Here is a 12,918-nt window from a genome sequence, read left to right as displayed (position 1 = left end):
TAGTGTGCATTCGTTTATATTGACATTTTATCATTGTGTTGCATCCGTATTACGCGGGCTATAGATGTCGACATTTTCACATGATGCATTGCGTATTTTGGCCTCTCCCCATCAAATCAACCGCTGGTGGCGTATTGTATTGTGAATCGACCGAACAGGCGGTGATGGAAGCGATATCGCCAATTTTGAGGTCGCCATTGGATTAACACATAATCATGAAATCTTCACAAACAATTCTAAATTTGTTATGTGGTGTCAAAGCAAAATTAACTTACTCTAAAACCGTTGGGGTTCGACAAAGTACCCCACTGCAAGTATGTTAATTTTCCATTTGTAATTGCTAACCGTGTAATTTGAATGGGGCTGTCAGCCCTGTATCTTCGCCAGCCTCGTACGTCACGTGTTGCGCTTCCTATGCCGTCTGCGACCGAATTAGTCGTAGTAGTAGTAGTAGTAGTACACACACTAGCCAAATGTATTGCAACATCGTTGAAAAACAGTAGAATTCGACAAATTGTAAGTTGAACATTCATCCAATATTCTTTCGATTTCATATTACGTACGAGATGATAATGTTCTTTGCACGATAAAATAAAGATCAGGCTAATCAACTGGATGTAAGTTGTCATTCATGGTGACATCATCTGAGTTTGCTAGTGCTTACAATAAATTACTGAAAACTATTAAACTACTTGGCGACCATTTTTAAGGCACCTGTACATCTTGTTGACTAAAGTTTCTTCCTCTTTACGTTCAAGCGGATGTCCGTCCTTCCACCATTGTAAATATTGAAATACACGAATGATGCCATCATACTAGATACCTTCCATCCAATTGATTACCCCAATCTTAATTGTGTCATGCAAAGAACATTGCTATCTAGTGCATAATGTGAAATTAACAGGATATTGGATGAATGTTCATCCTACAATTTGCCGAATTGTTCTTTTTTCAGCGATGTTGCAATGCTTCTTGCCAGTGTGTGCAGTAGTAATAAGATAAGTTTCACAATAACTAATAAATGATTTGACAAGAGTTACCTCTACGGTTTATGAATTGTGTTATTATTTACCATATTAAGTATATCAAAATAAACCTATGTAGTTTGAAAAATGCCACTAGATTATTAAAAAGTATGAGGTATTTGGTCGAAATGCTAGTTGATAGCTGAATCAACATCTTGCAATGTCCTCCCACAACTATTGTCATGAGCCGAGTAAAAATGCAATCGGTCAAAGTCAATTAAAATCATAGCAACATGAAAATCACATGTTTAATTACTTTCTTCACAGTAACTGACAGTCTTAGTATTCCACGTGGCCACCAGGGCATGGCCACCATTCCTATGTATGCAAATATTAGCTCTTATGTGCTCAACATATCATTCACACCATATGACAGGTCTGTCCTGCCTGGGGATGTCAACTTGTACAATTATGTGTCTCTGGGGTTCATCAAGGTTTAATGGAGGACTTGTGAAGCCTTTGATTTCAACCCCCCCCCCCCCTCAAAAAAATACCCAGAGGTTTAAGATCAGGAGATCTTAGGGGCCATTTCACTTGCTGATTTAAAGCGAATCACAAGATTGACAAACGATTCTGCAAGGCGTTCTGTCAATTAATGTAAAGAAAGTAGTAAAACTGTGATTTTCATGTTATTTTAATTGATTTTACGCGACTGCATTTTTAAGCGGCTCACATAAATAGCCACTGAGACCTTATTAATGTTCACACGCATAGCATTTGAAGACCTGAGCGCAAGAAGACCGTAAGTCCACTTGGCCCGTAACATAATATACACTAAATTTGTGTATAGTTTCGTATAGTCAATGTTTCATACATGTTCCGGGGCCAAAACAAATCTTTAACAACCTTTCATGATGTTTTCACCCTGGAACATGTATTAAACATTATAAAACCCTAAGAAACTTTCGTGTATACATGTTGAGGGGCCAAGTGGACTTACGGTCTTCTTGCGCTAAGGTCTTCATTTTGACCAAATACCTTTAATCTAGTGGTATTTTTCCAACTGTATGCTTAACTTTGACACGCTCTGTACCTTTGATGGTCTCGTGTTTTTTTTATACACGTATAGGTATCTAAATTACGGTGGTATTGGAATGGTCATTGGCCACGAGATAACACACGGTTTCGATGACAGAGGTATGTATGCGGCAATGTCCCCTGATTATCAGTATAATGTCAATATCATGCCTTTATGTAAGTGGCATTGGTTTCATCAATAGAAAAACCAAATGCTATGTACTTTTCATATTAGTCAAATGAAGGATTTGCAATTAAATATTGCACATGCCATCACATCAGGAATGCTCCTAGAGTGAAAGGTTTCTAAAGTCATCCGAAGACCTACCTTTTTGACTGATGATCTGGTTATCCTTTCATTCCAGATCAATCGTAACTTTGTATGCCATCCTTTTCTCTGTAATGACCAGATCTGGTCCAATGAGGCTAAAGTCGGCGATAATGAAACTGAGATATAAGCAAGTGAGGAGAAAAAACAATAAAAGCATAAGAAAATGGATAAGTAAAAGGTTCATAACTCTGCAACAAAGGATTCAGGTTGTAGGTACTGAGCAAATTAGTAATGATAATGACCCAATTTTCAACATTTCCGACATTAGCCGGAGTGGATCAGATTGTGTCACATATGTTTTTAATTATTTATCTTTGCCTTGTGTGTAATAATGCCCTGAGGTTATTTCAGCGTACAGGTGATAAGTATAATGTCGATATAATTACTGTTATCATTGTTATTATTATTATGAATATTATTTATATTATTTAAAATCAAGTTAAGATTCAACCTCGGTTGCCAAATACAGCATGTGCATCGAAGATTCACATAATTAATGTTGAATGTTCACAAGCCTAAGCAGTTGAAGCATTTTGGGCTGACATTACTCCCCATTCCAGATAAATACAGCACTAATTTTTTGGGATTAAAAAAATATGATCAAGTTCTGCAAAATAAAACATAGCTAAATCCTAATCCTTGAGTTAGTCCTAACTGGCAATAAAAGTAAAATTTTAATATTTGGCCAATTTCTTGAAAAAAGAGCCAAAAACATGCATTTTTGGCATGTTTTTGACAATCGAGTCATTAAAAATCAAAGACTTGTAACAAGTCTAAGCATTCGAAATCTACAGTAGATGCTGCAATTTTGCTCTAATTCCCACTTTTTTGTGTTACAATAATTAAATAATTGGTTATAAAAATGAAACATGTCTTTTCCAAAAACTGAAATTAGTCTTAGTACAAGTCTATAGGCTTGATTGTTACAGCATACCAAAAACACCCTGAAAACGCATGTTTTGGCCCTTCATTCCAAAGATTGGCCAAATATTAAAATAATGTTCTTTTATTGCCAGTTAGGACTAACTAAAGGATTATGATTTAGCTATGTTTCATTTGGCAAAACAGGATAATATTTTTTATCCCAAAAATTAGTGCTGTATTTTTCTGGAATGGGGAGTAGTAAAATGAATTTCTTCTTTCTGTTTAGGTCGACAATATGACATGGAAGGAAATTTAAAAGATTGGTGGAGCAACTACTCCGTTGAAAATTTCAAAAAACGAACAAAGTGTATGATAGACCAATATGACAATTATGTCATGCCAGAAAATAATAGAACGGTAAGTCTACTTATTATTATTCTGACTAATATTAATAAACAGAAAAGACAGGAAAATAAAACTACTATACTTAGTATAACATTGGCAGTAATATGAATATCGTAAAGTAAAGTGAGTTTGCTAATTACAATAGAGAATTCAAAATTGTCAAGCAAGAGAGTCGTACCAATCGGAGGAGGGGGTTGGACAAGTTAAATTAAAATTGCGCACATTACTTTGCAAAGAATGTCGTTTTGTGCTGTCAACTCTTTCCTCCAAAGGTTCTTTTGTTGTAGGTAACAGTAGCAGGTAACTGCCTCTGGTTAAAGTGAATCCTGCTACCGCAGTGACCAGAAACTCCAGTTATGAAGGGAAAATCCTAACTTTTTCTAAGACTGAGGTACTGTAACGTAAGGTATTTTCCTGTTCACAGCTCAATGGCATACAAACACAGGGAGAAAATATTGCCGACAATGGAGGACTTGCGGAATCATTTAAGGTAAGAGGAAAGATGTCAAATTTACCTTGAAAGGGGCACTTTTAAAAATGAAATATCCGGTATGTATCTCTAGAATAATGATTTTCTTCTTTCTGTTTTCTAATTATTATTAAAGATTATTATTATCATTATTATTAATTACATATTTACTTTTTCCTCATACAGGCATATCAAGATTACGCTAAAACATCAGTACAATTACCAGGGTTATCCAATTTTACTTCAGAACAGTTATTTTTCTTAAATTTTGCTCAGGTTAGTATATCGACAAATCTGAAATACTTATAAACCACCCCTTTGTAGCTTGGTGACTGTGGAGGACGATGATATTAATTTCCCCTTTTGCAATGTGCAGGTGGCTTTGTTTTTGTATAATGGGATTAAGGGTTGTATATAAGTATCCGTCAGTATGTGGACATGGCAACGATACTTTGGTTATTATACATGTACCTGTTCAACTATATCACTACTTGAACAGTAGCCTCATTTTACATACTTGTGAAAGCTATTCTAAAAACGTAATAAATGATAAAATTGGATTGATGTTTTTGGACAATGCGAACTTTATTGCTTTAACTTAACTTTAAAAAAAAAAAAACTTTGAAAAAATATGCGCATGAAGTAGAGTGCGTATACCCAATATTGATTGTTAACTGACTCTGAAATAATACGATTTGTTTTGTTAATTCTATATATATTCTAGGTGTGGTGTAGTGCTTTTAGGCCAGAGGGAGTGGATTCAGCAATATTAATAGGCGTACACAGCCCTGGTAGATACAGGTTAGTGCAATGCCAATGACACAGACCATTCAGCACGCCCTCTATCCATGCTATGCAAAAATGCTGGAAACAGTATATAGGCACTTTTCGTTGGCATTAAAAGTAATGCACCATTCAAGTACTTCACCTATCCCATTATCCCGGGATATGTGGGGCACTGGCGGGGATTGTAAGCTAGGATTAGAAATTTACTAGTTGATACGCTCCAGGGGTAGGAACATACAGCGTTTTGTAATCGCCACCTTGCAACCCACGGATTGGGTGGTAGAAGCAACGGGGTGTAATTTTTGAATCTCAGGATCTTTATGTGGAGACTGAATCGTGGTTTGATGTGTTGACTGTATCGTGGTTTCACGTGCGGATTGTATCGTGGTTTGATGTGGGGACTGTATCGTGGTTTGATGTTGAAACTATCGTGGTTTGAAGTGGGGACTGTATCGTGGTTTGATGTGGTGACTGTATCGTGGTTTGATGTGGGGACTGTATCGTGGTTTGATGTGGGGACTGTATCGTGGTTTGATGGGGGAACTGTATCGTGGATTGATGTGGGGTCTGTATCGTGGTTTGATGGGGGAACTGTATCGTGGATTGAATGGGAACCGTATTGATGTATCTGTATTGCTGTTTGATGTGGGGATTTTATCGGGGTTTGATGTGCACTAGACTGGTACAAGTCATATTTTACCAACAGAACCACCACAATTTGTATCAATGGTACTTTTTCTGATTCTCATCAGATGTACTATGGCCTTCCACAAGGTTCCATCGTTGGTCCAGCATCTTTCAGAATTTACATCATCCCGGTTGGTCGTATTATCAGGAAGCATCAAATCCATTACCATATGTACGCCGACGACATTCAGCTCTTTTTAAATTTCAATCCTTCTGATCCGACTTCCATTCAAAGTGCTCTGTCAAGACTCTCAAACTGCATTAGCGAAATAAAACTGTGGATGACTAACAACATGTTGATGCTGAACGATGACAAAACGGAGTTTTTTTTATCGCTGTTTCACCACACAATAGGCGCAAGTTACCATCAAATATCCATCTTCAAATTGATAACAATTTTATCATTCCCTCTGACACTGTTCGCAATCTGAGTGTCTTGTTTGATGGTCAGCTTTCCATGTCAACCCACATTACAAGCTTCGTAACATAACACGTATACGCCGGTTCTGTATGTATGTATGATGTGGGGACTGTGTCGTGGTTTGATGTGGGAAACCACTTATGTAACAAGTGTCATCCCACAGGATAGGGATATGATATCAATGGTTTCATGATTTGCAGTGCCCCACATGTCCGAGCCCATATGACTACAGGGATACACAGGGGTCGAAGAATGTACTTACAATGTTATCAGTCCGAAAATACTCAACAAGGTCAATCATTTGCCACTGCAGTAACTATATAGGTGTTGACGAATAGTGCCGTTATAATTTTTAAATAATATTTTTTTCCTTACTCTTTTTCCACAGAATAATCGGTCCAGCTCATAATTCAGAAGATTTTGTTAAAGCTTTTAAATGTCGGTCTTCAAGTTTTATGAATCCAGCTCTTTCATCTCAGCCAAAGTGTCGAGTCTGGTAAAATCTTATACCTTTGCTAGGTCAATTAATAGATAACTAGTATTATGATTCTAATGCAAGTGTTCTGATCATTTAAAAATAGATCACAAAGTATGTCATTATTACGTTTTCAGAATATTGCATTCTATTGCATCCTATACCTCTAGTACATAATCAAATCCAGGCTAAAGATAAAGATACTGGTTCGCGTCTGATTAACATCAAACTCAGAACGGTTTATTTACGATTTGTCATGATGATTGATGTATACCAGCGTACCCTATGGTTCGTTTTTCACTTTCAAATATACAAACCGTCTCAAAGGTTACTAGTAATTGGAAATTTTGAACATGTCAACAATGGGTAAAAAAGTTTACATTTACTACATCGTTTCGTCGCCCGTAAGACATAGTGGCGTATCACAAAAATGGCCATATTGAGATAATTGCATCTGAAGTTTTTGCAACTTTAAACCGTTTGTCATACATTGCCTCAATTTAAATGTCCCCTTTTCTTGAATGGATATGAACATATAAATATTTAAGTTCCATTTAAATTGTTGTCATTCACTTATTAATTGTAATTAGTCATTAAACTTATACGCCAGTATGTCAAATTTTTTGAAAAATTATTCTCCATTCAAAATTGACATAGGACACGTGATACGCCAGTATGTCGAATAATAGTTGAATTCATATCCATATTGGCCACACAGCCACGATATACCAAAATAGTGGTGGATGTCACATATTTACGACATAGTGTCGTATGTCACTGATACGCAACTATGTCGTCCAAAACAAGGGGAATGTTGTACACAATAATTCCATTGAGTGAGATAAGCCAAACCTAATTAGTGACAATACTTAATTAATTAATGACATGTCTTGAAAGTTTGTCAGAATGTGGAGCTTTATACATAGATTATAAACTGATCTTATCTCATTTCGTCAAAAATGGCTGATACGCCACTATGTCTTGTGAGCGACGGTTTGTATTGTTCTGCGATGAAGGAACCAGTTGAATCTACTTTTCTTTCACGTGCCACCTACCAATCACTGCCGGGGGAGTTGATGGTCAAACACAAACCAGTTTCTTTATTTCTGAGTTTCATTATAAAACTATTCTACCACTTGAACGGTAGTCTCATTTTACATACTCAGGAAGGCTATTCTGAAAACGTAATAATGGTAAAAATGGATGGATGTTTTGGACAATGTACATATTTTTGGTTTCACTATTTATAATTTATAAATATTGAGCTCGACGTTGTCTCGCCTAATATTTAAAAAATTGATTGTTCAATGCATCTAATTTTTGTGTTTTCTTATTGCTCTTCCAACTCCCTGAAAACAGTGTGTATGTATCAGAGCTCTTTGTGCATGCGTATATGGATATTTGAGAGATACAGATGTTTCGAACTAGTTGTAACTCAGCTGTAATATGTGCGCAAATAATTTCACTAAATTTAATTGTGTGCATCTAGTAGACCTAAAGTGTAAGCATGAGCTCTGATATGTGCCCATATCTGGTTTTTACGTTTTTATTTTTTAGCGGTAGTTAATAATTCGTGGTTAGATACACTAATGTACCGAAAAAATACAAGAGTTCGTGCGCATCTGTTTGAGACTATCATATAGGCCTATTTTGATCAGCTCTTAATAGGCGGACAATTTTAGGCACTTACCACTACGCCGAAAAGTAGACCCACGTTAAGAACGCTAATTGTTGACCTATCTGGCCTATATTTTGTTTGTTAAAGAAAGTAGACAAAGTACAGGACTTCATTTAATAATTTGTGATGCTTCTGGCAAAATGTCACAAGACAATTCACAAAATAAAATATTTTGATATTAATCCGCGATGTTATAAGTCCCCGCCGATTACGAGCTGATCAAAGTTATAGGTGAGGCTTGCCGGAGCAATGTTCACATGCCAAAGTGACCATCTCATTTTCTTTGGCGTTTTGAGACACACCTGGGTGGAGAGGGACTCCAGAGTTTAAAAAGCATTGTCTAAGAGAACAACACGATATAACCACCGCCGGGGTTCGAACCCACAACGTTCTCATTATGAGTCATAACCCGTACTACTAGGCTACCGCGCCCTCACATTAAAAACTATTAACAGTTTCGCTAATACACCTCGCACTGAAAAAAACCTACAGTCGTGCAATGCTCAAATGCTCTTGTCTAAAAACAAGCTGCGTACAGACTATAATAAATTATTTGATCGACTCGATTGTTGGTCAATCCTTCGCTGGAACTGTAATGGTTTCAAATATTGGAGTTTTGTTTACCATAGTACCTCAGGGGAGCACGGTGGCCGAGCGGAACGGGCTCCGACTCATAATCGGAAGGTTGCGGGTTTAAGCCCTGGCAACGCCATCGTGTTGTGCCCTTGAGTAAGGCACTTTATCTCGATTACTCATCTCCACCCTGGTGTATAAATAGGTACCGGTATTCTTAAATGCTGGAAAGGTAACAGACTCGCTGTGGAGGAGGTGTAGCGATCCCTTATAGCAACATTACATGAAGGAGTCTGGCCCAATCGCAAATAAAAGGGAGATGGGCACTCCGATCACTGTTTATACAGGATCTCCTTTACCTTTACTTTACCTCAAGGGAATCGGTCAAAATTAAACATAATGAATATTATGGTTATAAAACCTGTGTTCTTTTTTTTTTTTGTATGTTCTCAAACTGCTGCTTTAAGAAACTGTTAGTATTTTGATGTATATATTTAGCTACATATGTATGAAATTCTGCGTTTTTCTACATTGAGTATTCGAATCTAACATAAAACCTTTTGTATATTGATCATGTTGACGGTTCTCATTTTTGGCGATGTGGGTGGAGAGGTACTCCAAGGGACTATAAGTTGGGATTACCATAGGGATTTCCCGGTTTGCGTGATCCATAGTAGTGTGCATCGTTTTGTATCTCCACCATGTAACATGGGAATTGTATGGAAGAAACAATGTGATGTAATTTTGAAATTCCAGATTCTTTTTGTTGGGACTTCTTCGTGGTTTGATACAGGATATCTTAAAATATCCTACAGTGCAAGTATAACTGCCCAATCAAATTTTCCGTTTCATGGACTGGTCCGTCTTGTGTACGTATGGTTCGGTTCAGTATTATTTAAGTATAAACATTTGTGCATTAAATAATGTTGATAAAAAATTCCATCTATGATAGAAATGTGTATGTGCCAAATATGTTTACTAATGATTTTAATTATTATGATAATGTTGTAAATAATATACTTCAGTAAAAATATGCCGTACTTATAAAAAGAAAATATGTGACTAAAAGCGTAGAAAGATCCATTGCTACCAAATACTTCGTCCTTTTGTCGGAGAAACTCGATGGATTTTGTATAATGACCATTTTGTGAAAATGTTAAAACTTATTTGTATACGTATAAGTTCCAGATAAATTTACAGTTTTACACTCTCAGTCAAATTGTACAACTAAGACATTTATATCGTTGGTGTTATTCAATTTTGTTGGCACGTGCATAACCACTACTTAAACCTGCTAAAAATCTTGCTATAAAACAATATATAGGCCAAAATTTGGCTTTCAATGTATTTGTTTAATGTATTAATTTCGTGCCAATATAACATTTTTAGAGTTTCACAAATACTGACTTAATACACCTTGTGTAATGTAGTACCTAGATTTGAAAACCACGCAATTTAATACATGATTTCCCGTTTTAACCAAAAGATGGAGTTTGATGCCAATATAAAATAGCCTTTAGGATATAGCAAAGTTACCGATAAGCTTCAAAATAAACTCAAGAGAATAAGGCACCGGAAACAAATTAGTTCGATCATTGGCTCGACCGTCGATGCTGCTTCGATGCTTGTTATTAATGAACTATCAACTAATTAATCAGAATTAATGCTAGATTTATATTGGTCATTAAGTGTACAGGCACATATTACTATTTTATTGCAATTAACAATAGTAAATCAATTGATTTCGTAAATAATAAGGATCGACCAAGCATGGATGGTCGATCGAAAGATCGAACTAATTTGTTTCTATCGCCTAAACGTGTTTTTTTAATCGCTGATGTACATCTATCGTCTCATATAACACGGGCGACATCATTATTTTAGGTAAAACAACGAGACGCCAAAATTAATGATGTCGCCCGTGCTATATGAGAAAATAGATGGACGATCGCGGCTAACCTTTCTTCACATTCTTAAACAATTAGGTTATCAAATATCAAAAGTGTACCACATTTTAATCAAATTAAATCCTACGTTTTACAAGGACTTACCTAGGGCTTAAAATCGATCAGTCCCGTTGTTGCTACGTGCCTCCGATTGGTTCAAATAGCGAGTACGCGTATTGCGTCGATGCACACATGCTGAACCGTGTTATATCGTGTCATAACACACGGGTAAAAATGATTGCAGGAACTTTCTCAAGTGTTTAAGAATGACTTATTAAGTAATTTCAAAGCAAATTATATTAATACGCAATGAGTTGACCAATGCATTAATAAAGAGCGCATTTGAATATGCACGTGCAAAATATGAAAAAGTTTGATATTGATTCAATAAGGTTCTGCAAAGGGTAGAAGTACGCCTTTTCGCAACATTAAGGTTATTAATTATTTTAAACTGTTGTGATTTGGTAGTTCACAGCATCTTACGAATGGTAGTGAGCTTTGGCAAAAACTGCATTGCTCAATTCATAGCGAGCGTGTAGAAAAATTAAAATATCACAGATATACTTTTATAGGTGCTGCGGTTCCTGAGTTACGTTGTAAAAAGGGCTGAAACAACAACACTTTTGTAAAACGTACATAACTCATTAACAACAATAAATTAAGCACGTTTGCAAAGTATACGATTTGTAGAACTAACTTTTGCAAAACATCAAGGTATTCATTTTCAATAATATATTGATCTAGATAATAAAAATCGATTTTAGGTTGCTTCGGCCAACAATACCTCGTCTACCCTTAAACTTAACGCATCATTCTTGGTTTGTTTAATTAATTTTATTAACCCTTTTCATGCAAATACAAAACAAATTGTAGGCACGTTTGCAGACCTCCACCATCCCTTTCATGTTTGTCATTTATGTAGTGAAAAGAATTTGGTTCCGTCGTTGGTCTTGTGATCGTTGTAGGAGAGATCCTGTGTCGTATTTTTCACGCCCTGTCCCTTCTTTTTTTATTTAAAAATATTTTTTGGGTGTCAAGCCTTCACGGTACTTTTCATAATTCGAAATTCGAGGCTAATGTATATACATCCCGTGAGTCACTATAGTCCGTATATCTTCATCGAGTCAGAAATGTAAAATTTAATAGTTAGATTCTCTCAAAAAGTGTACATTTTTGCAGGAATCTGTTATGCTAGTTGGGTTCCTTGTAGGCAGCATTTCCTTTCTGAAAATGTGTACTTTTCTATACTTTTCTATACTTTCTATCAAATGTTTAAAGATACAATGAAACACGATATCGTGATTACTGTCTCGAGAAAGGTATACAGACTATAGTCCGAAAGTTCTCTGGTATTCTTAACCTAACCCTAACCCTAACTATAACTTTCGGGCGAACGGACCCTTTTTAGCAACCCTTAGGACTAGCGGTCATTACCCGATTCAAAGAGTCATCGTCTGCATCACATGCCGTCGTATCTCAAAAAGCTGCCATGTTCCGTGTTCGATTTTATTATTATTATTATTATTATTATTATTATTATTATTATTATTATTATTATTATTATTATTATTATTAGTATTAGTAGTAGTAGTAGTAATATTATTATTATTATTATTTACTTGTGATCTGTGTAAAATTAACTTTATAATTTTAAGGTGTTATCATACCATACCATCTCGTGTTTATTGATGAAAGAAAGCATGCTGAAATATAAAATAACAATATGAAACACACAAATGATAATAACAAAAATCACTTAAGGCAGCCTTTTCAGACACAACAGAATGTGATGCAGACGACGATGTGTTCGATGTCATTTTTGACCACTGTGGACGATATGTTGTATAACCATTTGGTTAAGTTTATTAGGTGTACATTTTATCTATTCACGCTACAAGATTTGTGATGTAAATTCGTTATTGTAAATTGTATATTTGAAATAAATCATAATTCATGTGAAACATGTTCTCTGCATCATATTGTATAATTATATTTTGCTTGATTGTCATGGTTATTCGCGGAGTACGTAATAAGCCACAATTATCATTATGAGGCTAGTTATTACAATGTACAGAAATGGGAAAACGCGATTCGGGAAAAACAGAGAAGGAAACAAAACAAAGCAGATCGGGACCAGAAGCCACACATTTGGAAAAAGCAGCGCTCCTGGTTCTGAGATTATCTAGAGATATGAACCAGGAGGCATTTTTAAAGAGATAAGAGTCATTTAATTGTCAAATA

The 12,918-nt window shown here is 35.8% G+C and overlaps 1 protein-coding gene across 1 annotated transcript in view; it reads left to right on the top strand.

Moving 5' to 3' along the window:
* LOC140168295 (neprilysin-1-like) overlaps positions 1–6,965 on the top strand; it is a 57,190-nt gene extending 50,225 nt beyond the window's left edge. Inside the window, exons 17-22 of the mRNA XM_072191649.1 lie at positions 2,095–2,162; positions 3,524–3,654; positions 4,067–4,132; positions 4,298–4,387; positions 4,836–4,912; positions 6,394–6,965. Coding sequence (XP_072047750.1) covers positions 2,095–2,162; positions 3,524–3,654; positions 4,067–4,132; positions 4,298–4,387; positions 4,836–4,912; positions 6,394–6,505 — 544 coding nt within the window. The 3' untranslated portion in view covers positions 6,506–6,965. The remainder of the gene's footprint in view (positions 1–2,094; positions 2,163–3,523; positions 3,655–4,066; positions 4,133–4,297; positions 4,388–4,835; positions 4,913–6,393) is intronic.
* Positions 6,966–12,918: the final 5,953 nt, after the last annotated feature.

The sequence above is a fragment of the Amphiura filiformis genome, chromosome 13, assembly GCF_039555335.1.
Source record: "Amphiura filiformis chromosome 13, Afil_fr2py, whole genome shotgun sequence".
NCBI lineage: Eukaryota > Metazoa > Echinodermata > Ophiuroidea > Amphilepidida > Amphiuridae > Amphiura > Amphiura filiformis.
The sequence above is the reverse complement of the archived record's forward strand: the minus strand, read 5'-3'. Positions and strand labels throughout refer to the sequence as shown.